Source organism: Phaethon aethereus (assembly GCF_964289735.1).
Source record: "Phaethon aethereus genome assembly, chromosome: 5".
Classification (NCBI taxonomy): domain Eukaryota; kingdom Metazoa; phylum Chordata; class Aves; order Phaethontiformes; family Phaethontidae; genus Phaethon; species Phaethon aethereus.
This window is the reverse complement of record NC_138579.1, coordinates 54,706,545-54,733,667: the sequence shown is the minus strand read 5'-3', so window position 1 is coordinate 54,733,667 and position 27,123 is coordinate 54,706,545. Positions and strand designations below refer to the sequence as shown.

The window sequence follows — 27,123 nt, the reverse complement described above, 5'->3', positions numbered from 1 at the left end:
GACTCGAACATCCTCCTCTAGTTCGATATAGTTCAGAGGAAGATTTAAGTGAGAGGTAAAAATTTTCCACGCTAAGACAGATGGACTCTTCCTCATCCTTCTCCATTGAGTCCCACTTAATCTACTTATTTCCAAAAGGATGAAATCCTCTTGTTTCATGTCTGTGGGGTGATATGGTGAACAACAGAACTCCATGAACCCAAAAATCAGGGATAAAGATACCACAGCTACTCCCTCCAAATCAGAGGTTTGGAGGAATACTGTAACTTGTCAGCCAGCATGCAATCAGGAAAGGCTGTCTGCCTTGAGTAAGCCTGCTAGCATGTTGCAACTTCTAACCTTTTTAACATGAAAGATGTTAAAGGATTCATGGTTCAAGACTGATGATGCTAGTGGAGTCCCACAAAATCCTAACAATCTTTTCCCACACGTTTGGGGAGTTGTAAAAATGACTTCTGTTTCCACCAGCAGAGATATCCTTGCATGAATAAGTCCATTAGATTTAGTATAAGAATAAAGCCATCAGTGCTTTTACCTTTGTCCACAAGCACAAATACAGCAGGAAGTGATAGTCACTCCACTGTTCTTCCTGTGTGAAACAATATTTGTCAGTCCTCACAGGGGCCAGAAAAGAAAAAAACATGCATTAATTTTGTAGGAAATGGCTTGATATTTTTCTTAAGAAAGGCATCATTTGTTGACAGTAACACATGACAATAGCTGCTACACTGAAGTTTGAGAGGAAAAAAAAGAAAAAAGTACACTTAAAAATTAAACCTCACTTCAGACCAAAGAAAATAGTTGCAACATAATGTGCTTTAACCAGCAGTCCTCACGAAGTGCCTTGAGGGTAAACAGGAGGGGTTGGTCAGGTAGCATGCAGGGGTGGAAAAAACCTACATCAAGAATCTCCTAACTACCAGCTACTCTTCCAGAGAGGATCAGCCTCATATACTGTCAAGTCACAAATGTTCAAACACACACTCCTCTAGCAGCGGAAGTTAACGAAAGGTCTTAAATGGTAAACTTCCAGGGACTGCTTCTGTCATGTTTTGAGGCACCCCAAATCGTACCCGAGAGATTCAGGGCTTTTTCCAAAAAGCTATGGGATAAAAATCCTGTCTCTGTCATGACTTTAGAGGGAAATGGTTGGTAATAATTTTCTTTTCTCCCTCCCCCATTTTCTAAACTCACTTTCTTCCCCTTTTTCTCATACTCTGTCACTGCTGCAAAGGGAACAAGCAAGCATGGAAAAGTGACCAACTGAAAACATTTTTCATAGCCCACTTTTAGTAATTTTAAAAATAAAGATAGAAGCAGAGATTTTCAGAAAGGGAATGTTCAACAGGGGGATGTTTGGAGGTTTGCAGTGTGTTTTGAATTTTAATTAGCTCTCTAACAGCTTTTTTTTTTTTTTTTTTTTTTTGAGTTAGGAAGTCTTCAAGCCAGGTTAAAAAAAGCAGATATAGTGCAAGGGGTGCCCTCAAATGGTCATTGTTCGGTATCTCTGGAAACAATATCCAGTATATCTGGAGAATTAATGGAACTTTCAGGCAATCAAAAATAATTCATTTAGTTTTGGCTTTTTTACCTGCTGCTGTTTATTCAGTCTCTCAAAGTAAACTAACATCATTGCAATTTTGATTCTAGGTGAAATAGATAACAAAATGTTCATGGGAATGCATCAGTTCAAAGTGAGTTCCTCTTTTACACATTTAATCAGCTGCAAAGACATTGCACACACAGGAGCTCAGAGAAGAACAAGCTCAAGTTCACACAGATACACCATAGTCACAAGCTGAAAGAGAGCGCAACCATGGATTACTCCACTGAATACTAGCAGCTGTAGTAGGCTCTTAGGCTTGCAGGTGTAAATAGCAAAGGACACACCATACTTCTGGCAGGCAAAGAGGGGAAAAAAAACCACTACGAAGCCCACAGAGCAGTATAATGCAAGAGAATGGCCATTTGCAGAATGCCACACATTTATTCCTCCCAAGTATGTTGACGGCACTCAATAACAATCCAGTTTAGATGAGCACACACGAGATGAACAACCCGTCCTATCATCATGTGCTATTGTTCACACACAAGAGTTCTTCCTAACGCTGTTTAAATACACAACATGGAAACTCTTGACGCAAACGGCCTTTGTTTCTTCTGCAAAAGATTTGTAACATTAACTCATTAACGATAAATATTTAAAGTGCAGCTCCTAACATTGTTTCCCCTAGACCACTATACTGCTGTTATTAAGGTGCCGCTTTCAAACTTGTGTTTTATCTGAATGGCTTTTTACCAGCAGTTCCCAAATAAGGCAAGGAAGCAAGTCTAACACGTTCAAGGTCACTGTTTGCATGTCAGATTGCACTGATGGTTAAAACTGTTGTGGTTTTCCACCTTGAGAGGGCAGGAAACTAAAGGTCTTCTGGGTAATCAAATGCACATGTAGAAACAATACAATACACCCATAAAAAGATGAATGCCAAGCTTATTAACACAGTCTGCTTTGTAAGAAATGGCAGCTAGCTCTAAGAGTTCTTAGACACCTTTTGCCTGATATTTTTTTTTTGTAAGTACTACAGAGGTGCAAATAATCAATGCCCTTAGAAGCTACCACAGCAAAACGCAGAAACAGGATATCTGAAACTTTCCATGTGTGATTATCACGTGCATGCACTGCATTTTTTCCTCATTCCTGGAAAATTGTGTTTAGCACAACACAAGATGGGTAATGAAGGCTACCCCTTGTTGTTGTTTCTGCATTACATTTGTTAAACAAAAGGCACTATGAACAGGTTATTCTGAACAGGTATGCCAAACCAAGGAGAAGCAAGCAGAATCTTTTTGAAGAATGTTTTATCAATTAGTGATGTAGCTGCTTTTCCAAAACATCATCTTGTCATTGCTTTCGTCTGAGAATATATTTCTTCCTCTCTCCAACTTTGTCACCTCAGCTATTATAGACCCTGAAACTAGATTTAAATGTAACTGTTTCCCATCACTCCAAACAAAGGAGAAACATAAATTAAGCCTGAAGATTATGCAATGACAGGTTAACCTTCCACACCTTAGCTGTCAAGAGTTAAATCAACATTAGTGATTTGAGTCCCAATGCAGCCTGACAAGAAGAATCAATACATAATATCAGAATATTCTAAATATTTAATATATACACTAGAGAAGTCATTAATAATTCTAACACATAGGTGCTTTTCTGTATCAACTGTAATGCTGAGCAGTGAATACAAAGGTCAGGGTTTTAGGGGTTTGGCTTGTTGTTCTTTGGGTTTTTTCTTCGGCATTTTGGGTTTGTTTTTAAGTTATGCAGGATGGGTTTTTTTCCAAACTCCTGAAGTGTACAGATCCTTTAATTGTCAGCAGAACTGTCTTGTCTAAGCAGCAATGAAAGTTGCACCCACAGTTCATTAAAAAAATCAATTAAAAATCTGTCCTTTACACACAACGTATGATTTATACTCTAGATACAAAAGTACAGCTTCCTGTAGCAATGAAACTACTTAAAGTTCATTTGTTATTGCCACCTGAAGCTTTGCTAGTCCAAAAGCATACCAGAAACAGAACCATTGGCCTGCCTGTTTTTGTGGTCCCTGTTTGCATCAGGTACCACAAAGGATACAGCCTTGAGAACAACAGGTTTCTGGATCTGATCTTTGCCTCAGCTGATACGTTATCAAGTAAAATATTTGGAAAATATCTCTGAGTTAACAGTACCACATATACTTATTGAGTTCCAAAAACATCTTTAGTTTGACCCATTTTCTTCTGTTTCTGGGCACTTTCTTTCAAACAAAGCAAAGGATAGGTTCACACAGGGCCTCAAGCACTGTTTGCACACAGGAGGAACTGATGATAGTCTTACCAGTGGTTAAGAGGTTCATACACTGATAGGTCATTTAGGCTGAGGGTCTCTTAAATAGCACTGCAATAATCCATGAGTGAGAACTACAGCTCTCATTCAAGTAGCTCAAGAATTTGGAATAAAGATGCCTTTGGATTTTAAGGTGCAGTGATTCAGAGAGCAAAGTATATTTTAGCTTAGGATGCTTTCAAAGGTGAGAAGGGAAGAAAATGATCAACCTTATTAAGAGTTTCACTGCAGTCAATTGAAAGTTTCATGCATATGCAAATCTATTTCTCAGGTAGCACAGAAATTTAAAGCACTAAATTGAAGTTAAGGAAACTCAATGTCAGCCAGCAGAAGTTCGCTATATGCCTACCGTTGATGGCTTCTAAGTACACAACACAGACACCCTACAGCAGTACATACAAAATACTCAATCACCACCAAGTAAATAAACAGTCACTGGACTATATGGACACAGATACTTTAAAGAGATCTGAGAGAATGCATAAGCAAAGATTAACGATGGGTTCTGGGATTCTTTAAGTTGCGGGAATATTTTTCTTGGAGGAGGGTTTAGTTTGATTTTTGGGGCCTCTTATTTACTGAAACTTTAGACTTTACCAGAGAGATCGTTCCTGCCAGCTACCTGAAAACCACATAGTAATAATGGGAATTCATGAAAGCCTTCGTCACACACCTGAAATCACATCTTTTAAATGGCTCAAGAGCTAGAGGATTATAAAAGAATGCAGACAGCAGTCTTCAGGTGTGGTAGCTCCATTCAGCAAACAGCAAGGAGGTTTTCCAAGCTCTTACGCCCCTGCCTCAGCCTTTAGCCACACACTAGAACAGGCTTTCTATGCTGCGGAAACACATATCAGGATGGCAAAGGAACGGGGTAAACAAGCACCCCTCAGTGTATTACTGCAGTTATCTGGCCAACAGTATTGGAGGGAGCTTGAAGTGCTCTTCAAACAAGGGTATCTAGACTTAATAACCTTCCTGTTGGGTTAACTTTGCCACAACACCAAAAACTTACCTGTTTTGGCTGTCATTACACAAACCTCTGCCCCTTCTTCACTCTGCATTTCTCCTCAACCTTCTACCTCCTCTAGTTTTTCTTAAGATACATATCATACAATCATAGAGCAAACGTGCCTTTGGCAGGCCCACATGGAAGACCCACAGGTCAAGAAGATGGAAAACACACGAGAGTGCATCTTATCAGAGGATAAAGTATGTTTGAGTACTCTCTGAACAAACACTTATACAGTGGCTTTTGATGACTTCTTTTTTTTTAAAATACTCAACATCTCAAATATTGAATCACACTGAAATCAGCAAGAGTCCCACCTACAGGGGAGAACTAAAACAGAAATAGAAGTTAACACAAAAGGAAAACAAACAAACAAAACAAAACAAAACAAAAAAATCACTGAAAGCAAAACAGATTGTCATGCAAAACTCCCTGGCAGAACACAGAAACTAATTTATTCAGTTGCCGGGATCTCTCATCCCTCTGGCTGGGCTGCAGGGCTCCACATTCCCTAGGACAAAGGCTTCAGCTCACTGGGGTAGCTCCAGGCAAGGTCCCTTTCATAAACATCTGCCACTAATGTCTTCTGGTTGCTTATGGCACCTTTCATTCCATGCAGTGCACTCTGTTTTGAACAGGATGTGTTCCAGCCTTAGAGAAGACAGCTGTGCTTGAGGCTAGCAAAAAACGAGCAATTATTGTGGAGGCTGTCCCATGCTACACTTCATCATGAGACTCCAGCATGATCCCTATTATTTATTGTTTGCATTGTCCTAGCACCTAGCAACCTCTACCATGAAGCAGTGTGGTTTGGTGGTAAACACACAGACACACAACTGAAAAAAAAGGGCAACCTTAGTTTAAAAGGTCAGCTGTGCTCAAAACAGATTACAGAACATCTAATATAGGCACAGGCCTGAGAAGGTAAAGACTTGGTGCCATTCAAAAGGTGCCTACACCTTTTAGCCAGTTAATCTTCAGAATGCACGCTCAGACATTCATAGCTACCTGTACCATACCTTCTGCAGATCTCATGTTGTTTGAACTCCCAGCAAGTCCCCTGGCTAACAACAGTGGATATGTAGATGCATTTGTATTACATATTGGGTTAGGGAGAGATTTTCCAATCTAGAAACAGTGCATGTATTAAGCATTAAAGTGTGCTCTTCAGAGTTCGGTTTGACATCAGAGCTTACAAGCAGTTCAGAAAGTATTTGGTTGTCGAGCTGTTGACACTACAGAATTGCTGTACTGGTTATTTTATGGTAATTACATAGCCGAGATCCGGCGTCTTTATTAAAAAGCCACTCCCGTTTCATGAGTAGCAGGAACTGCTTGCTCCAAACAAAAATGCAATCCATTCCCTGGCTAGAATTGTGAATGCTTAGAAAGATTTTGCTCGAAAGGTGGACACTTGCTATTTCACATCAGAAAAATAAAAGCTAACAAATACAAGGAAACAGTAAAAGTAAAATCAAGTTGAGAAGTGAAAAAATGCATGTCTCCTACCCGTTTAAGCAAAGGCAGCAGCATAATAACGCTGCCAGGGTACTCTGAACTAAAACACTTGAACGGGTGACCACTTGAAAACTGACTTATTCCACCTCCTGCTTCTGTTTAAACACACACAGGTAGCCAGCCAGCAATAGCTTGGCTATGTGCTACTCCAGCAGGAGGGCTCCTCTCCAATAAGCTAACTAAAGAGACATCAATAGTTCAGCATTTCATAAGCCAAGGCAGTTTCTACTATGAAATTCCTCATGCAGGGGGGGAAGAAAAAAAAAAAAAAAAAGGAAAGGAAAAACCAACCCAACACACCAACACTAAAATCCTGGCAACTGGCAGTCACAAGGAAAAGCAGTTTCCTTCCACTTTAAGCGTGGACAGAGTTTAATACAGTAAGTAAACATCTGCTCTAGCTTCTCACTACTGCTTTTTTTAGTCTCACACACAACTGCTCTCCCAAGAGTCTAAAGACGTTGAGACACATACACACACACACAAAAAAAAAGGAGAAACAAAAACGCTGAAGGAAAAAGAATTTCAAATGAAGACAGATATACATACAAAGAAAGGAAATAGAGAAATGATGTTTGTATGCTACTTCAAATACCAAACATTGAAACAGCACATTAACAGGCATCTGTAGGAGAGATAATGGTGTCTATTCTCTAGGTGTACATGTGTGGCACCAAAATAAAGATGCCCTTGTTATCACCTCTTTTAGGTGCCAACAGGACTGTTCTATACATTATTTTCTTTCCCTTCCCCAATTGGTCTACATGTCTTTTGTCAATAGACAATTGCAAACAAATTGCCCATGAAAACAACCAGCTTCCTTGACCATCTCAACAAAAAGGATGAAGCATTAAACTCGGACAGCCACACTCACACTCCTACAATTGGTTATTTCTGGTAAAGTCTCATTTAAAGATTTTCAAAGTTGCTACAGAGAGTGAGTGAACACAACTCTCATTTCAAGTCAGTGAGGGGCGTTCCAACATCTCATCCCTAGCCATGTGTGAAAATCCCACCTATATACCACACCGATTGCTCTGGGACATAGCTGCTATTTAAGGTGTAGAGCTGAGATCAGAAAGTGGCTTCCATTGCGGCTACTCCTGACTAACTAACTACTGTCAATCTGCTCCTTGGCAGCTGCCATAAAGAACACATTTTTTTCATATCAGTTTCTTGTTTGAAAGTTGCAGTTCCAGAGTAATTTTCAAACTAAAATGGGGAGGGGGGGGGCAGGTTTCTTATTACTATTTTGTTTTAAAAAAGCTCAGATGCACTTTCAGCTGCATTTAAAATGCTCACTTGCTATTTCAAAAACCTACAGAACAACCAGTTTCTATTGATCCAGTTGTAGACCCATGTGGAATTTGATGCCTGCTCAGATCCAGAAAGCTGACTTCAAAAAAATATAAGACATCTCTCATAGGCAAAACCACCTACAAATGTTGATGCAAATATCCAAAGTGACTTCACCTCTGGCCCAGCTCCCTATAGGTGGCATGAATTTTGGTTTTAAGTGTGTGGCATGAATACAGGACCATTAAGTGAACATTAAGTTTGAAGTTTCTATTTTTTCATAAATGCATAAGCATTAATGCAATGTTTAAAAATGCAATTTAAAAACATTAGGTAATACAGAACTTAGTTTCAGCAGCAATGCAAAGTAAGTACAATATAGCTGCATTTGTTTTTTTCCTAGTTAAATATACTTAGCTAGGAAAGAAGTTCAAAAAAACAACTGTCTAAAATTCAACACCTTAACATTGCATTATGCACCTCCCATCAATCTTTTATTAAGATTCCATTTTGCATTTTTTTACCTGTTGAATTCAATTGTTCAGCCTGAGTTCTTCCTGAAACCAAAGTATTTCTGCTGAATTTAATTTTACATTCAGCAGAATACTGCTTGCCAGAAACACCTAACACACAATGTAAAACAGAGTTGCTAATACCAGATGACGTTAAACAAATGGCAACTCTCCACTGCCCAGCAATTAAAATTGATAAGAAGCCTGTGTTTTCCAGAACTTCTTTTCAAGTCTAACAGTAAGGTCTGGAATTGCCAGCCGCTGAAGGTTTTTATGACTTTGCTTTTTATGAATGCATGGCCTAACAGAAGATAAGCGCTTTTGTGCACTTGGCTGGTGTTTGCCCATGATCAAGACTGTTGACTGGGGGTTTATTGCTGTGAAAGATGCCAACAGCACCCCAAGGACAGACTGGGACATTCCAGCACTTGTCAGAGAGGTGCCAGTTTCCCCCTAAATCAAACACCACTGTGATTTCATAGAGCCACAGCAGTGCTGATAACAGCCTTAGATTTGGATGCCAGGGGAGAGAGCACTCAGACTGTGTTATTCACTACAGCTAGAACAAACAGCCTGCAACTTCACTTTAACTTGTGGGTCAGGGAGGAAGAAGGATCAAACCTTATCTATGATACAGTTGCTGGTCAGTCCCTGATGGCACTGCATTAACACATATCCCGGGGTACTGGAAGCAAAGTGCTCTAAGGTACTAGTGCGATATCAGAGCAGGGTAAGCTCAGAAGTACAAAGCGGCCACCTATTTGTATTGTCACTTTACCTTAGAGCCATGGATATTCCCACAGCACTAGATGCTGCAAAGACATACAAGGCGTGAAGATCCCTGCCCTAAAACATTGTGCTATAGTACATAGCGGCAATGTCTACCCAGTTAGGTGTAGTCAGTACCTCTGTCAAGCTCAGTGCCAACTTTGATCCCACCACCAGCTAGAACTGTTAACAGCTACCTATGCTAATAAGCCCTGCCTCACAGAGGCTTTGCTAGAGCAGGCACAACCCTACATTGCTGCAGCTATCTAGTTTTTGGGCCAGAACCAACTCACACCCTGCCAGGTGGCACAAGTGCAGGATTTGCATATATGTTCCCTCTACCTTCATGCCTAACACAGCTTCATCCAGCCTGATCTAGCAGTCACAGCTCAATTATAATTCACATTTCAGTCTAGGAGAGCAGCAGAGACATTTTTTAAAACCACCTGGACTAGTATCAAACTTCTTAGAGATTATTAAGTGGAGAGAAAGCTCCAGCCAGTATGTCTCATTGTTTCATTGAGGTCCATGAGGTTTTGACAGAGCTAGTGTCTTCCTCTCCTCTTCTGTAAAAGTGACACGAAGCAGCCAGTAAAGCTGACTTGGAGGAGTTGCGAGGAAGAAGAAAATTTACAAGCATTCCTTATTGCTTAGTGTCTAGGCTATTTTTCTTCATTTCATTCCATGTATTCAAACTTATTTCAGCTCATTAATATAAAGAAGTCACAATCATACTTTGGGAATGAAAGCATATATTGTCTGGCTTTCCCATGACTATTTATCTTCCTTGCATTGCAACAGCAACACTTTCCCTACAAGTATCCTATAAAAAACCCACTTCATTCTTCCCCATGTTTATCATAAGATAAATGGAGGAAGAGGGAAAAGTGAATCGGAAACTACTTTCACCACCGTGGCCTCTTCTAACTATATCGGAAAACCACTTATTCAAAGCAGAGCTCAGTTACTAAATACCTTTTAAAAGGCATGCTCTATAATACTAGTTTTCTTTCATAGGCGCTAATCTCAGTGGCACAGCCAAATTTTATTTTGGTTAATCATTTGCCACCTGTGAGGCACTTTACTACAATTGATTTTATTTCTGCCTTCAGTTCCTGTCCTAAACTCACACAATTTTCCCATAGCTGTGGTACTCCACAGCCACTGCTGGCTAAAATTCATCAGAATACAAAGTCTCCTCTACACATCACATGGCTTGAGCATCTGGGAGGGGTGGAAGGGTGGATTGGGGAGCAGGCAAAAAGAAGCACCATATAAAAAGGACAATACAATGAAGTCTGCTTAACAAGGGTGGGGGGTTAGGGAGAAAGAGAGAGAGATTGCAATTCCAAATAATACACAGAGCACTTAATTTTAAGAACCAGACAGAAGCATCATCAGATTCCATTTGTTAGGTGGGGTGGAGGAAACCAAAGAAACACATGCCTGTTATTTTCCTAACATCACAAGACTGCTTCTTCCTTCCTTCTGAAACTGCATTTGGCCTAAAGCAGGTGCAACCAGTACACCTCACAGCTAGTGGCAGTTGATAGATTGGATCAAGCTCCCTATTATTGAGTTTTGGATCATTAAGTAAACAATTTTAAATGAAGCTGCACTGATATTTTTTTTTTCCTCTAAAGAGGTGGCAATTGAAATATGAGGAGCTCATAAAAATATCCCCTTTTAAGGGGAGATATAATTGATAAAAACAAACAGGAGGCATGACAAAATAATTGTTTAAATATTTAAGATCAGTTGAAACAAACAGGGCAAAACTTGAGTTTAATCACATGCTTTGAGTCCCCATTTGTAGAAGAAGACAAAATGATGGCCTGAATCTCCCTTATAACAATTTTTGCAAAGAGCTTGGTAACACTCAGAGTTAAGTACATACACGTGCGCACCTAGGTGCACATACAAACACACAATCTGCAACATCATGTAGCTTACTGCACATGAGAGATTTACCTAACAAAGAACCAGAACAAAAATCTGTTATTATTTCTTGATTCAGCTGTGGCAACAAACTTCTTTTTCTTTTATTAAGTATCTGGATGACATTTTTGCCTTCACCTCCCTAAGTTTTCATTGATAAAATTATCAATTCAATATAGGCAAGCACTAGTTAAAAACATCTATAAAGTTTCAGTGTGGAAAGGAGGAATGACAAAGTTGAAATCCAATTAATATTCTTACTTTTTAATGTATTTTTTAAATCAGAACAAAAAAGTGCTAAAAAAAATACTTAGAACATGCAATTGTGGATTTTTCCACAAAATCTACACAGAAAGGAAAAGAGGTTACTGAGCAGTAATCAGAGCTCCTAGAAATACATAAATTACACATACAATCCATCCACTGTAGCTATACAGGTACCCCATCATAAGCTGAGTAACACTGCAGCTTTGTGATATTTGGGAAGCCAGCCTATGTGGTATTCCTTCTACTTGGGACAAGTATATCTGATGAAAGGTTTATCTTTCCTTTCAACTCCCTATCAAATACAGAATACAGCGCAGACACGTTCATGCGGGAAATTGGGAAAGAAAGTGGACTCGGTGGAGTTTCAGCATCTCAGAAGTCTTCAGCTGACAGCAGATAACGTTATCACCCATTGTTAGACATGGATAAACACTTTCAACTAGCAACTTCCACATACCGAGTCCTACCCATAGGCAAAACTCAAGAGTCCTTTGGACCAACAGTAACCACAGAACCACTTGGTGAAGTACCACACAAGCTCTAAATGTTGGTGCAACAGCACAGAACTTGATAAAGGTAAGGACACTGCTCCAGGTCACCATCTGACAAGTCACAAAAAAGAAGACATTAAGATAATCAGATATGTCGAAGTCTAGTGAATTTTGACAACAGAAGGATACTTCATTTCTGCAGTCTCATGAAAGATCTTAACATACAGCATTAACTCAGACCCTGCAGAGAGATTACCATGTTCTTCAATCTCTTTCAGCTTCACACAAATGACCTTGAAGATTATTGAGAAGGCCTGAATTTATCTGCCATGAAGCATCACACAAGTGCATGCCAACACGTATCTGTGACAACCAGGCAGCACCTGGCTAAAGCAACTCCTGCATGCAGGTACAACTCAGCTGGAGAAGGACCAACCACTAACAAGTCAAGGTCATGTCAGTTAACCCTAGTGACTGAGCAAGAGACAAGGAGATTTTGTCACCTGTTCACATATTACAACACAACTCTTGATGCTGGGTAACATGTCTTGATTATCCCATTAACCAGCTGAATTTCAGGGACAATCACTCTTGTTAATACCTCAGAGGTGGCTGATAGACTAACGGAAAGCCTAAAAGATCCTCATAGAAATAGTCACATGCCATGAGGAGACAAGTACTGCTCATAAAATAATCTGCTGGTAAAATGAGACTGAAAGGCTGAGAGACACAGAATGCCCTTCTTACTGATTTTCAAGGGCACAGCCCATCACTCATCACTTGTGTATGAGATCGTTCAGCTTTGTTAGATAGGTTGACACCTCCTTTTGTGACAAAACTAGAAAGTTCTTGCAACAAAACCCATCACCCCTGGGATACAGGAGAATCTAGTCAAAAGCATGTTTAGTTGTGAGTCTATCTCTTACAAAAAGGGGTACCAGAAAAGGGGTGGGAGTAAACACAACACACACCAAAAAAAGAAAAAAAGAGAGGGAGGGACAGGGGAGCAGGAGGGGGAGAGAAGCACTCTGGAGAATGACAGAACTGAAGCAAATTATTTCTGGTAACTCTGTCCAGGCATCTGATACTTTTTATCAAGGATAATAAACTAGGCCTCAAGGATAATAAACTAGGCCATTCTCAAAAAGCTGGGAAACTACTTTGAGGTGGAAAAAAAAAACAAAGTAGAAAACAGTAATGAACAATGCAGACCCAATTTCATGCATGCTACCAGATGGAGGAGAGCTCTAACGATCAAGGTGCTCTCTAAACTTCCCCATAGTGAGACCAAGGTATAGATCCACTTCTCACAAGATACCCAAAGCATGCAAGGTCTGTGCTACAGCAACAAAGCTGTCACTGCTAAGGATTATGATGCCAAGAGAGTTAACAGAAAGGAAACATTTCATTTGAAGCCCTGATACAACTGTCATTTTTCTTAGCTATGAGAGAAGAGCCACCCACCCACCACAAGCTGCTAGATCTCCATCAGTCACTCACTGTTAAATCAGCCTGTATATTCAGATAAGGTGGATTCAACTAATAATCTACGATATGTAATATTTCATCCCAAAGATCTTTGCCAGTTTCAACAGCAATACAGAACAGCCTCGATAGGAAAGGAGCAGTTCTTGTTACTGCAGCACAAGTGCATTGAAAAGTCTTAAAATTTTACTCCATCTTGCTGTAAGCACGCTGGAAGGATCAATAGAGGAAGCACCTAAACAGCACATATCCTTTGAGTATCCATGTAGCTAAAGCCCCCAGAGTCAAAGGAACCTGGCCATCACAGGTAAAGCCAGAAGATTACCTGCAGAGATGACATGAACAGCAGAGAAGGCACCATGTTTAACAAACCTGTTCTCAAAAAAAAAAAATTGTAGCGGGTTTTGGATTGAACATGAAAGGAGCAAAGGTACTTCAGGGGAAGAAACAGAAAGGCTGGGGACAGAAAGAGCACCAACTCTCCACCTTACATACACACGTGCCAAATGCAGAACACAAGTGCTGCAAGGTCAAGAAATTGCCCAGCTCCCAGGATCTGCACATATTCCTTTCACAGTGTGAATGCAGAGTCCTCGACACCTGTCCCACACCAGGATCAATTATACCTAGATGAACCCTGATAAATATTTGTCTAGCCTGCACTTTAAAGCCTTCTAGGGAAGAAATTCTACAGCCTTTCCAGGCAATACAGTTCATTGCTCCACTATCTGTCCCATGCAACAGGAGAAATTCAGAGTATGCTTTAAAGACCACTACTTCTTATCTAATTCATCTGACCATGAAGAACAAATCTTTTTCCTCCTACCCAGGACAGTCTTTTTTGAAGATTTCAAGTCATCCACCTTGCATTTTCCCACTTGTTCTTTATGCTATCTTTTCTCAGATCACAATATCAGGTTTTCTAGTCTTTGGGGGGCTCTTATTCTCCCCCAGCCATTTTTTTTTGTTTTTTAAGTTGGTCTACACCTTTGCTGAAATACAGTACTCACAGTTTCCATTTCCTATCCACACAGTACCAATTTCATCAACAAACTATGTTCACAAGCAAACAGGGAAGCATCAAGAATCTGATAAAAGATATACATATGGCAACATCTGGTTTTCCTCTAGCCACAAGCCCTTGTACACCATCACAGCCTGGAATTAAATTGACAGATTATTGGGTTTTGACCAATCCATGTTGACTGCTAACATATGTTGTATAAACAGACTGATTTCCTCCAAGTACCTAGAGACAGTTTCATTACTTGCTAGGTAGTTTCCAGCAGAATCCCTCAAGAGAAGAATCACATGGCACTTTGCATACATTATTTCAATAATGACAAACAGAGACCACATGCAGTTTTCCTGAAATGAATGCCGTTTGTTTGAAGAAAAAGGCATTTGATACAAAACTTTCCTTAGAAAAAGGAGACCACCTCAGCAGAGGCTAACAGCTCGTATGAAAACCTGCTTGAATACACTAAACATATACACTGTTTTATGTAAGATATAAGCTAGCATCCCTTTACTCTTACAGATACCATCCACTGAAAATTTCTAGAGATTATGCTCTTCTCATAGTACATCACATTTTCATAGTCTGATCAATTTTTCAGCCTCACTTTACAGTAAGACTTGATGAATGTGTGTTTTATATTAAAGCCACAAAAAAAGACAACACTGCCACAGAAGTCATGAAGAGATGACCATCAGAGTGCAACAAGCAACTGATATGCCCAAGAAGGGCTACCATTAACACAGTACAGCTACACCTTGCATTTGCCGCAAAACCTACGGAATCCGAAAGCCTTGTTTTCTCCCTCATTCTTGTAGCATTTTGTCATTTTTATGGTTCAAATACATAGTTGTCCAAATAAGACCATGTGATAATAGTAAATGAAAGCTACAAAGAGATGTCTTGAACGAACAGAACTATGGACGCATTCAACTAACGTGACTGTGTAAGGCTTAGTTGTCTGTGCCAGTCATATTTTACGTACTGTTGAAACAGGGAGCTCAGACTGTTTAACGCTAGGATGCTGGATGACCTGTTGACATAGAAAACATCACGTTTAAACAGTAGGTTTATTTGGTGTGAAGTGCTGAGATAATCCACTATCAATACTTTCTGGGTCATGGATAAGATAACAGCATACAATCACATGAAGTTTACTCACACTACAGATAAAGCAATACACATTTATTTACCCATTGTCAGGTTTGATGGCATTTCAGTGTCTTCTAAGACAGGCATGAAAAACAAACAAATCAATCTCAACTAGATCTACTTCGGAAGAACATTAGGGAAAAAAAAATTAAGAACTATTTGCTGAAGTTTGTAAAGGACAGATAAAGCTGTTATTCAACAGAATACAAACACCACTGGTTCTTAACATGATCATTTTTTTGAAGCCACAGGATGGAAGATCTTTCCTCTTGTCTCTGTCTCCTATCTCCATTGCCCTGCACACATAATTAGGCAGAGGCATTTAAAAGGTGTAAGAATGAGATTAGCAGCAGCAACTATTTCCTGCATCCATTCTCTTTTGCTCTACTTGTCAACATCCTTACAAGAGATGAAGCACCTTTACTTTAGCTCCTAGTTGGACTGTGGTGCCCTCAAAGGTTGTTGTGAAAAAGAATAGTCTAGCCAATTCCAGCCTGTTTTCAGACGTTTCACTGGGAAGGGTGTAGCCACTGCAGGAATAAACATACTCTTTGAAGGCAATTCCTTACTTTACAGAAGGAAAATACTTTCACTACAAACACTGCAGCCTTTGTTGTACTAGGGACGAGCAAGGGTTCTGTAATCTTTGCCACCAGTGCCATGCCTCTGCTATTAAACTTGGTGTCTTTGGAGAGAATCCAGGGAAGTAACCTGATGGATGATTTGCATTCTGTTCTCGCACTGTGACCCAATACTTTTCCCCATCCAAACCATATAAAATGATGTAATATTAACATTGTAATGAAAACATATTGGTAAAAATTGGAAAAAAAAAAAAAGTATCCCCAAGACCTCAGGGAGTACATTTGCAGAAGAGAGCAGTGACTTCTGAGCACTGGAGTTATACACATCCAAGGTACCGCAATCTTCTTGACCCAGTTCAGGACTGCTGCCTGACAGCAAGCACCTTATTGCAATTGTGACCACTCTCTGGTCTAAACAGAGGGGCCAAGTCTGTGTTCTTGCCCAGTCTAGAACACATGCAAGTAGGGAAGGACAGAGGGAGGATCATTTATTTTTAGAAATCTACAACAGCACTACTGGCGAGATGGTGGAAAACCTGGGTATGTGTGTTATGTAATTTAACATATTTACTACAGGCAAGAGACAACAGCCATATGGTCAAAGCAAAAGTTCATACAGAATTAGCAACATAAGATGCTTAGTCTTCCAGAAAAAAATACCTTATTTTAAATAAAATAATTTTAACTGAGTTCTACACATCCTGTGAACAATGTCTGGCGAGTATTTTTAATTGCCCTAATTTTGGGCATGTGATACAATTTTTGTGTCTTTACTAGTTGCTCCCACCTGTCAGTTTTCTATTACAAATATGACAAAATTGTATTGTCAAATGACATCTCATAAGTCCATTGGCATTAGCAAAACATGTGTGAGATTAATGTTCCTACTGTAAATTTTAAAATTAAATTCAAAAACCAGGATCAATATATGCAGAAGCAGAAGAAACTTAAAAGGATGCAGAAACTCTATCCTAGCTTTATTTTGGCTTTGGTTAACATTTTTCATAAAATATTAAAATATTAAAACATCACATTAATTGTTAAGAACATGAGAGAAAAAACTAAAAAGACCTACTCCAGGCACATTGCTAGGCATATCTAAAGGCCACCTAACAATTTGCAGTATAATTTCCTATTTTTGGTAGTTTATAGCTTTCAAAAGGATAAAATTGCAAGGCTGCAGTTTCAGTGCTTGATGTATACCTTACATAAAGTCCTGCACACAGACACATTCTTTTCTAAAGCTCAAAAAGGATTCAGCCAGTTTTTAGAAAACATGCGTTCGTTAACCTACACCACTGGCAGTTCTGACACTAAAGCACAGTTCTGAGTAAAAACTTGCTTTTGTCATAGCGGTTGTCCTAAACTTTAAGAAATCTTTGACTTCCCCTGTGCCTGCCTATTTTTTGTTGTAGTTTTTCCAGGTTCTAAGTCTTCTGCTGTAAAGTGTGGGCGTTAAGGGAGGAAAACTGCCATTTAAGAAATGTGGGACAGTACTTTTGGGTTTTGTGGTTGGGTTTTTTGTTGTTGCTGTTTTTATTAAAAACAAACAAAAAACCCAAACCCAAGTACTTACACTATACCTCCACACTTACCCAGGCCCTGGTTTGCACTCTCTGCAATTTCTTACAGCTCCTTGAACATAGAAAACAGCTGTTACTTTTCTATTCTCTACCATGAAGTGGGGAAAAGAAGAAGAGGAAAATCCACATGTCCTCAAAAACTGATCATGCCAGACAAGGGAAAAGTTCACACCAAGCACCTCTCTAGTCCTCCAGGTGTGCATAAACTGGTGCCCAAAGAAAACTATTTGATTTAAAGCAGCTTTCGAATTTCTTTTTAAAAACTCCCCCCCAAACCCAAAAAATCACTGTCTAAAAACATACAGTAAAATTAATATTAAGTTTCACTACTAAAGCATTGAACACTCCCTCTGTTATTAAAAAAATATATATACACACATATATATATCTTTCTGGTAGGAGGTAAAATACAGTAGCTACTACTCTAGTAGAAGCTTGCAAATACACGTGCTCTCCCATTATCATTACTGGCATATAATGGTTCTCACAGGCCATTATGCTAGATGAAGCATGACTGTATGAGGAGAGCTAGTACCTTACCTAAAAACTCACTAATCTACATGTTCTTCTTCAGTAACTCAGCCTGCCCAGCAGGCTTATTTGCAACTGGCAACTTTCCAATGCATTTGAAACTTGTGTTGGACCTCTTGGTTGCAGGCAGAAAACACCTTGCCGCCCAACAAGACACTATTTTCCATCTGGAACTGAATGAGCAAGTGTTCACAGCTTTTGTGTTCAGCCACTAATGCTCATTAAACAATCTATTAACACACAAAATTAATGACGTACTGCCAAGTTTAAAGTCAGCAAAGCACTGTGCCTGTGCATAGTTCCCTACAGCTCATGTTGGCACCGTTGTTTGTAATACGTCCAGTGCTCAGGCATTTGGAGCTCAGCCTAATTAGTTCACTGCAATTGAATCTCAACTCTAGCCTTGATTCAGCTGCAGTGAAAGTTTTGAAAGAGGCCTATCTACAGAGTCTTGCACGTTTTTTCCCTGGCACTTGAAGAGCCAGGGCAAGGAAGTATGCCAGAATTGCCCAACCAACCATTTGACAGATATACAGAAATGTGAATACTGCACTTACTGGTTTTCTTAAGATCATTCATGTGCAACTTTTAAAGGTAGAATAATTCTTTTCCTGGAAGAAAGCAAACACCAGAGAAGGACTTGAAATGTTATACTGGAAAGATGGTAGGAAAAGAAGGCCTACTCCCAGGAAAGCCTGCCCAAATTTAATACTTTTATAGCTTTTATGTGTGCATTCCAGAGTTGTTTCTCCACTGCACACAACCTGTCTCCACTGAGTCTTAGTATTCAGAAGTTTACAGCTTTCTGCTTCCATAAGTTACTCAAAAACCTAAACATCAGTACAATTACAAAGTCTTTTTTGCCCACACAGAACTTCCCCTGCAATGCAGCTTCTGTGTCTGCCTGTAGACCACAGGTCAAGATGACGCTCAACAAGTTTTCTTCCAAGTAGCTGACCGTATCATGCTATCCATTGCAGAACAGAAACTGAATTTTCATAATTATTTCTAGAGATACTATGTGCCTTCAAAAAGCATTTTGATTAGAAGATACCTAGCTTATCACCTTCCTTCCCCTTCAACAAACAAAATACATGTCCACATTTTCATGCAGCAATCATTTAATGTGACAAATGATGCAAAGATGGCAGTTTAGTCAAAGTGACTTCCAGGCATTAACTACTAGTGGTTGATATTGAGAGGACTGGTTTCCAATACCGCTTTTCTTTCTGATGACAGTTAATTACTAAGTAAACTTGGATAATTAATTTCTTTTTCATTTTTAGTCAATTATGCAGTTGTTAGTATTTGTGTCTCTTATCCTGAGAACTTCTACTGTCCCACTGGAGAGAGAAATGGGGACCACCCTGGACCTGTAACTATTCTGTCAATCCTGAGGTCTTGGCACAGACTTGGATTGGTCTCAGTCACAGGACAGCCAGACAGTCCTCAGCAAAAATGAAACTTCTGTCAAGTTACAGATTGGGAAACATGGCACAAGGCAAGAGTGGAAAGCTGTATACTGGCCAACCATCACACAAGTCCCAAAGAAGTACCTTCATGCAATATTGTAGATAAGGGACTTGCACTGTGGCATGCAGCAGGGAAGGAGGGAGCAGCAAAACCTTTAAGTCACTTCTCCATCTCACCTGTACCCAAAATCTGCCAAGACTCAAAACCTCAGTATCAGCAAACTGATCAGCAAGCAGGGGTGACCCTGCAACAGCAACTCCTAAACATTAGCAAAGTCTTATGCGTAGAACCAGCTACAATAATGGGACAAGCAAAAGGTCTTCCCTCCTCTCTGGGAATATGTAAAGTTGGCTTTCCCATCTCTTTTTGTCTCAGATAAAAGCATTACCATGCATGTTGATAGATACACAGTGCTAGGTTGCACAGATGTCCACTGCTGCAAATCAAAACGCTGTAGAATAGGGCTGAAGAGGGTGAGTGGAAGAAAAAAGCACCACAATTACCACCTTGTTTCCACTTTGTTTTTCCCAATTGTAGTACTTGAGCACATGTGCAACCTCAAAGCTCTATATAAGCCACTGCACAGCCATAACACACCATGGTCTTGAAAAAGTGAAGGAACAACGTGGCAGATTCCTATTACAATTGTATCTAGCATGAAGGGATAGGAGGGCCGGGCTCCAGTAATACAAATAAAAACTAAATGCTGGTTGCAAGCAACAAGGAGCTTATAGACAAAAGTGATATAGAAATAAAATAAACATTTGTTCACATCAGCCTCTGCATGACAAGAAGCATAATCTCCATCTCAAACATGCCACAACGAGGAGGCCATCTGACCTCAACTAAACTACCTCAATCTTGAAAAAACAAAAAAAGCTAAACCTGGGTCTTCCTGCAATTGACTGCAGCAGAAAGAATATGACTGTGATCAAATTATTTTTCTTCCCTTCCACTTAGAAAAGCCATGCTTCTTTTGGAGGATTTAAATCTTTTTAAAATAGAAGTAATAATCTGAAAGTCTGACTCCAAGCCACGAAAATCTCTAAACATCCCAATGTTCATGTCCAAAACATAGTACTTTGTGTGTTTTGCCCCTTTTTTCACCCAGTTTACTCAGTCTGAAAGAAAACTTAGTCATGCATGAGCACATGTTCACACTAATTATTTTATGGATGTTTTTTCCCTCCTCAACAGTTTACATACTAAGTATGAACCGGTAGGTTTGGAAGTATGTTTGCAGTAAATTTGGGAACATGACAAAAATGGGACTTTAAGTTCGAGTTATGCTTCTTCCTCAGAGTCTTGTATGTAAAGAGCACTCTGTAAACACTGCATTGCCTTTAATAATTGATTACCGTAAGTCCCGATACATACGCAACTGGAATATTCTATCTACCCTTGCTTCTTATCTTTGCATGCATACACATGCAGCCACACTTCTGAGAGTTTGCCTGTTTCTAGAGACTAGTCTCCCAAGCCACTGGCCAGTCCAAGCTTATGTAAACATCTTGGGATTTGAACAAACTCAATGACAATCATTGCTGATTAAATCAAATGTATACAAAGGCAAAGTAAATTGAACCAGGTACACGCATGCAAAGATAAGATAGAAGCTGATTATCTTGCACGACAACAAAGGAGAGCTGCCATACTGGAATAGACCAATGGTCCATCAGTTTCCAAATTGCTGCTTCTGGTAACGGCCAACACTTCAAAGAACACGAGGAGTCAACATGCAGTGTGTGTTGCCAGAAGTCACTATTTGCCATACTGAGAACAAGAAAAAATCACCAGAAAGCTCATATCTTCAGGCACATTTTAAGATGTTTTATTTTAAACTACTTCGAAGAATCTCTTCCCTCATGCATTTAAATCTAAAATTTTTTTTTAAATATCTGAAGACTTCACTTATTCTTTACTGTCATTTGCAACGCTGGGACAGTCTCAGGATTTCAGCAGGCCACTATGAGGGCAGAATTTAAGCTTCTTTTATCCCTCCACCTCTCTTCACATAGCCTGAAAACTTGATTCATTAAGGCTACAGCACATTTCACCTCTCAAAGCCACTATCCCAAGATGCACTGCTATGATAAGTGCGATAAGATGCCCTAGCTCCGAAGGTCATTGAAAACAGTGGCCCTCAGCCATTTCCTCACCTCCTACAGCCAAGGGGTGTTTGGTGGCTCTGGCAGGACATTACCATACATGCAGCCGTGACACAGGGCAAGCTCTTGCTTGCAAAATCCAAGTTTCCAAGCAACCACCAGTTGTGTTTGCAGAAGCCATGCATGTAAATCTTCAGCTATCGAGCACAATTTACTTGCACTGGTGGAATTCCGTGTACATATACTATATACTTCATATATTTAAGTGAAATTTAATACAACATCATACCAAGTCGTGTAGCTGAAATAAAAGTTTCTATAATGTCTACTAGAATTTTTAGGCAGGGGGGTTTGCATGGTAAATTAATAGCCAATTCCCCATTCCTTCTCCCCATAGAGACTATTTTGACAGCCTATAGAAGTCTAGTATAAATGAGGTACAATAATTCATTTCTTATTCTGCTCACTTCAGATGTTTCTGCTCTTTGGTCTGAGCAAATAAGACAAATCTCCGAAAAGACCTGTGCAGAGTTCAATTGATTTAATCAGTGACTGTCATATCTAATTATCCTGGAAGACTAAAAACATCAACAAGAGAGAAAGAATATACATTTTGCACCTTGGAAAACAGGTATTTCAGCCACCTTTGGAAAGAAACAACAATTCAGAAGTAAGTAGGTCACTGGCCTGATCTAGTGCAGCAACCCTCTATTGCTGTACAAGATAACCAGATTCCATTCTTTAGATCAAGGGGCACATGAGGGGCTTTGCTGCACACCAAAACATACAGCAATCTAAACTATACAAAACAAACATACCAACATAGAATCTTGTGCATTAAAGCTTGGTGTTCAACTTCCCTTTCCTAAACATTATGATACAAAACCGAGGAAGATCAGTTCTGAATATCAGTTCTTAGCTATTAGTATTCTAGATACCACTAACTAAGATTTCTGAGGGGGAAAAGGGTGTGACAGGCAATCAGTAGGTGTAGCTGGTATCGCTTAATAAATAGTATTTCAACAAAGAGCCAGAGATACAAGTTCAGAACAAGTTACATTGACTGTTCCAGGGGTCGTTTCTAAATTTAATCATTTCAGCATATAACTAAGAACACAGCCACACAATCCTCACAGCGTCGAACAGATAGACAATTGAGAAGCCTGCAGTGCTTGTTGCTCCCATCTTTGGGCTAGATCTTGGCCAGGACCCTCTACTCACCTTTGGTCTTTATGCCCTGATTTAACACCACTCTGGCTCCTTTTCCTTCCCCTCTGAACCTTTAAGTTCGTGACCGAGATGTCCCAGGCAGCTGAAAGCCCACAGAACAAAGCAGGAAGTAGCCAGCAGAGGGAATCACAAAGAGGCAACAGGCAAATGACATCAGTGTCTTAAGCTCATTTTGGCAGGAAAGAGACAACCATCAGGGTCCTTGGACATCACAAGGCAAAACCCAGCTTAGCTCTCTATGAATGCCTGTTTGTGTGCTGACACACCACCATCAAGTTACTTCCTGCCATGGGAGAGAAGTGCAGGCATGACAGTGGGGGGGACGTCTTACAACAGTCCTTTTTAGCTCTGCAGCTCATCACTTGTAACCAACTGCTTGCAAAAAGCTAGCAAAACACATGCAAAAATCAGGTCCCATGCCTCCTCCAGAGTAGAGGCTGCAACACAACAGCTTCTCTGCATCAGACAAACTGTCTGCCTTGTCCCTTGACTTTAGTAACCAGCTTCTGTTGTGTAGCAACTATGAATCTACCAATACTCAGCATCTGGCTGGCAGGGGCTGTACTCCAAGAGAGCATTTCCTGGTGCAGCAGAACACAAGCATCCCAGGAAGTTGCTTTGAGAGCTCAAAAAGCAAGAGTTGGGAAAAGTACGGACCAAAGATCAGTAACCTAAAACATTATTTAATGGGCACAAAAAGTGCAGGCTTATCTACCACATAAATAAGAAGTTGGGATGGCTGAGGACAGTACAGACTGAATACCCTCTGCTGGTGGAAATCAGAGTGAGGCTGCCTTAAAACAGACATGTGGTATTTTCAGATTGCCTTACAAAAAACACGAGGGTGTTAGTACTCTCTTCTGTGTCTTCAGCATCCTAAGAGAAGGTATTTGCACAATGCTTAGTAAGAGGCTTGAGAATACTTATTGCCACTGTCATTCACGATTGCATCAGGAGAGCTCTTCTGGAAAGAGGGGGTATGCTGGGGCTAATGCTTATACCATGTGTAACTATGTACTGGGGGGAGAGCCAGGCAATGACTTCCTGTACATATTACAATCTCTTTGCTAAAGTAGAATTACAAAATCTTAATTCTTGCACAGATAGGATTAATCCACGCTGTTAACACTTGCAAAAAGGAAAAAAAAAAAAAAGTTAAAATTCAGGCTAGAATCTTGGGCAGATAAAGGGATCTAACAGGGTTTTCTTTCAGGATTTTCCTAGGCCCACTGTTAAGCTTTAGAGAAAATTAGTTAAGATGGTGAACACAATTTACTGTCCCTTCTATACATAATTTGAGACACCTGAAAGAGGTCAGAAATCATAAAAGATGGCTGTCTAAAACTCCTTTTTAAAGAAAAAAAAAAGAACTCCTATTCCTGAAAGTGTTTTATGTTGTTCAACCACAACTATTAGACACTTCGTAATTATGGCCATTAGCTGTTTTGTCATCTAATAGCATTATCATAACACTAAAGAGAATGGAGCCCACAATTATCTCAGCAGCTGCACACAGTCATCTCCCAATTAGATACATTCAGATGACAGCTGTTTTCCCTCCACTAAAATAAAGCTGATACCACTTACCTGACTACCTAAAGATACCAGAATCCTCAAAAGTGGAATATAAGCACACAATCCTGAATTGACTTAAAATAATAGCTATTTAGAAATAGAATTTAAAAATCACAATACTTAGATCACAAAAGCTGATTTTTATCAGTCATTTGTCTTAGGATTTTGAACATAAAATGTCTTTACACCTCCAGCTATTGTAATAAGCATGTAAATATACATATATGTGTGCTTGTGCATGCATACAATAAACAGACACCACGATTCTGCCTGACCTTTTTATCAACGCTTAACCTATGCAAATTGCTCAAGGGTCATACAAGCCTTGTGCAACATCTTGATTAAAAAGCACTGATTTCTCACAGAGGCACTTGTTGAGGTCCTTGTGCACCACAGACCTACCACACGCTGGCTCAGGGTGGACGCTCCGCTCCACAGTGAACATTATACCCAAAGCAGTTTTCAACTTGCCTACAGCAAAGCGGCTTGACACCCTCCAAACGTCATCGTCCTCCTTCTCGTCTAAAAATAACAGCGATGGCATTCGTACCTGATAGGACAAGGAGCGAGAGCAAGGGGCAATAAAAGAGGCGAGGAAAAGGAGCGTCACCTGCCTCTCATCATCCTCCTCCAGCGGGGCTGCAACACTAGTAACACACCTGTTCAGTCAGAAACAGATGCTGTGCAGCGAGCTGGAAAATCGGGAGTCACTGCATTGAAAATTAATAAAAAATTACTAAAGACACTGTTACCTACTTCATTTCCACGCTCAGGATGAACAATTTATTTCAACTCTCAGGGTAACCCTTTGCTCGAAGTCGGCTCCCGCTCTATCTGATAAGAGACACCCAAGAGCTCCTGAACTGAAATACAGCATTTCTGTTTAAAATAAGAGAAACTGGCTTTTGCGGTTTTGTTTTGCATCGCACCTGGCAGAGGGGGACCAAACACCACCTCGGAAGACTGTATCTGCAAGACATTCAAGCCTTGAGCACCGGGCTGGTCTGGAAAGCTCCGCGACCGAGGGGACTGCCGGGGGTGCCGCTCTCCCCCCTGCGCGGCGAGGACGAGCCCTGTGAGAGGAGGTGTGGAGGGGGCACGGCGGCAGCGGTCACCTCACGCCTCGGGGACGGCGGGCAGGCCGTCCCGTGAGGGGCAGCCCTGAGAGCCCCTCGCACCGATGGCCGCGCCGGGAGACGGGTTCCCCGCTTCAGGCAGCCGCGGCGCGGGGCAGCGGGGCCGCCGCGGCTGACGGGACAAGCCGCTGTAACGGGAGCCCGGCGCGGAGCAGGTGGGCCCGGCGGGCGGCGGGGCGGGTACTCACACGGTGAAGTGGTACACGAAGCACTTCCAGCCCGTGGGCCGCTCCAAGAAATTGTAGACCCTGCCCTGGATGCTGCTGCGGCTCAGCAGGGGCTTGCGGAGGCTGTATATGGAGACGCGGGGGTCGAGGCTGACGGGGGGCCGCGGGCAGTCAGTGTTCACCACCACCACCTCGCTCTTCAGGCGCAGCGGCCGCTCCCGCTCCGGCTCCGGGCTGCAGCCCGCCGGCGGCTGCCCGCCCTGGGCGGTGGAGAGTGGGGCGTAGTGGGCGTTAGGGGTGCTCTCGGCCAGCTCCAGCGCCGAGGGCTTCTTGCCGGGCGTCATGCTGCCTTTCCTGGGGAGCGACAGCCGGCCCAGGCTCCGGCTTTTCTGCTCGCCCGGGGGGGAGCTGGAGGACATGGCTAGGGCAGCGCAAGGTACACCAGGCGACGCGGCTGTGTCGGGGCTGCGCTGCCCCGGGGACCTGCGGGCCGGCGCCAGGCGCCCTCTCCCGCCGCCGCTGCCGCTGGCCCGGCCCCCTTGGGGGAGGCTCCGGCCGGGAAAGGTGAGGGGAAGCCGCGGCAGGGGCGGGCCCGGCCCGGTGCCTCAGTCCCGGTACCGCCCACCGGGAGGCGCTGCGCGGCGGCGCGCGCTGCGCTACCTCCGCGAGGGAGCCGGGGCGCCCCCTCAGCCTCGCCCCGGCACCGGCTTCTGGGGCTGCACCTGCCGCCGGGCCCTGGCTGGCGGCTGGCCCCCTTCTCTGTGCCAGGCCGCTCTCCTCGTTGCTGGCCTCGACCTGTTTCACCTGTACCCTTTCGCCGACGGGGCTGCGTGGAGGTGGCCTCGTACCTTTGTGAGGCCCAGCGCGCTGCAGGAGGCAATAGGGTAGGGACCAGAGAGAAGCCTGCCAGCTCCCCAGAAGCCCAGCAGGCCTTCCCACCTTCTCAGCCCACTCGGCATCTGTGGGGACAAAGTGCACCAGCCTGTGTTTCCCAGGACTGGGGCCTGCCCGTGGCTTGAGCTCCTGGGGTGTAATCCCTTACCTCAGATCTAGGACCACCAGAGCCTTCAGGGCCTGCTGCTCCATCCCTTTTTGCAGAATTTCACTGTCTGGGAGCAGCAGAGCTCTACTGGACTTGGGATCCTCCAAGAGGCTCTTTTTAATATAAGTAACAAGAATAAGGGCCTCTCCAACAGGCCTTGCAGTCTCTGGTATTACTATAACATAATGGAGCAAATAGCTGAGTAATTGGGCAAACTGTAAAACACAATAAACAGAGTTTGACAGACTTGCATCCTCTACAAGTTGGGTCTCTCACCAACACCAAAAACATTTTGTCTTTGTGGAAGGGGCTGTGTGTTTGGCCATTAATAACAGGTTATTTTTC

At 41.6% G+C, this 27,123-nt stretch overlaps 1 protein-coding gene across 1 annotated transcript in view; it reads right to left on the bottom strand.

The window, feature by feature from the left end:
- The window catches only part of KCNQ1 (potassium voltage-gated channel subfamily Q member 1), a gene marked incomplete at its 3' end in the record, with an annotated part of 366,747 nt that extends 340,277 nt beyond the window's left edge, over positions 1 to 26,470 (bottom strand). Inside the window, exon 1 of the mRNA XM_082000813.1 lies at positions 25,758 to 26,470. Within this exon, the coding sequence (XP_081856939.1) occupies positions 25,758 to 26,155 (398 nt within the window). The 5' untranslated portion in view covers positions 26,156 to 26,470. The remainder of the gene's footprint in view (positions 1 to 25,757) is intronic.
- Positions 26,471 to 27,123: the final 653 nt, after the last annotated feature.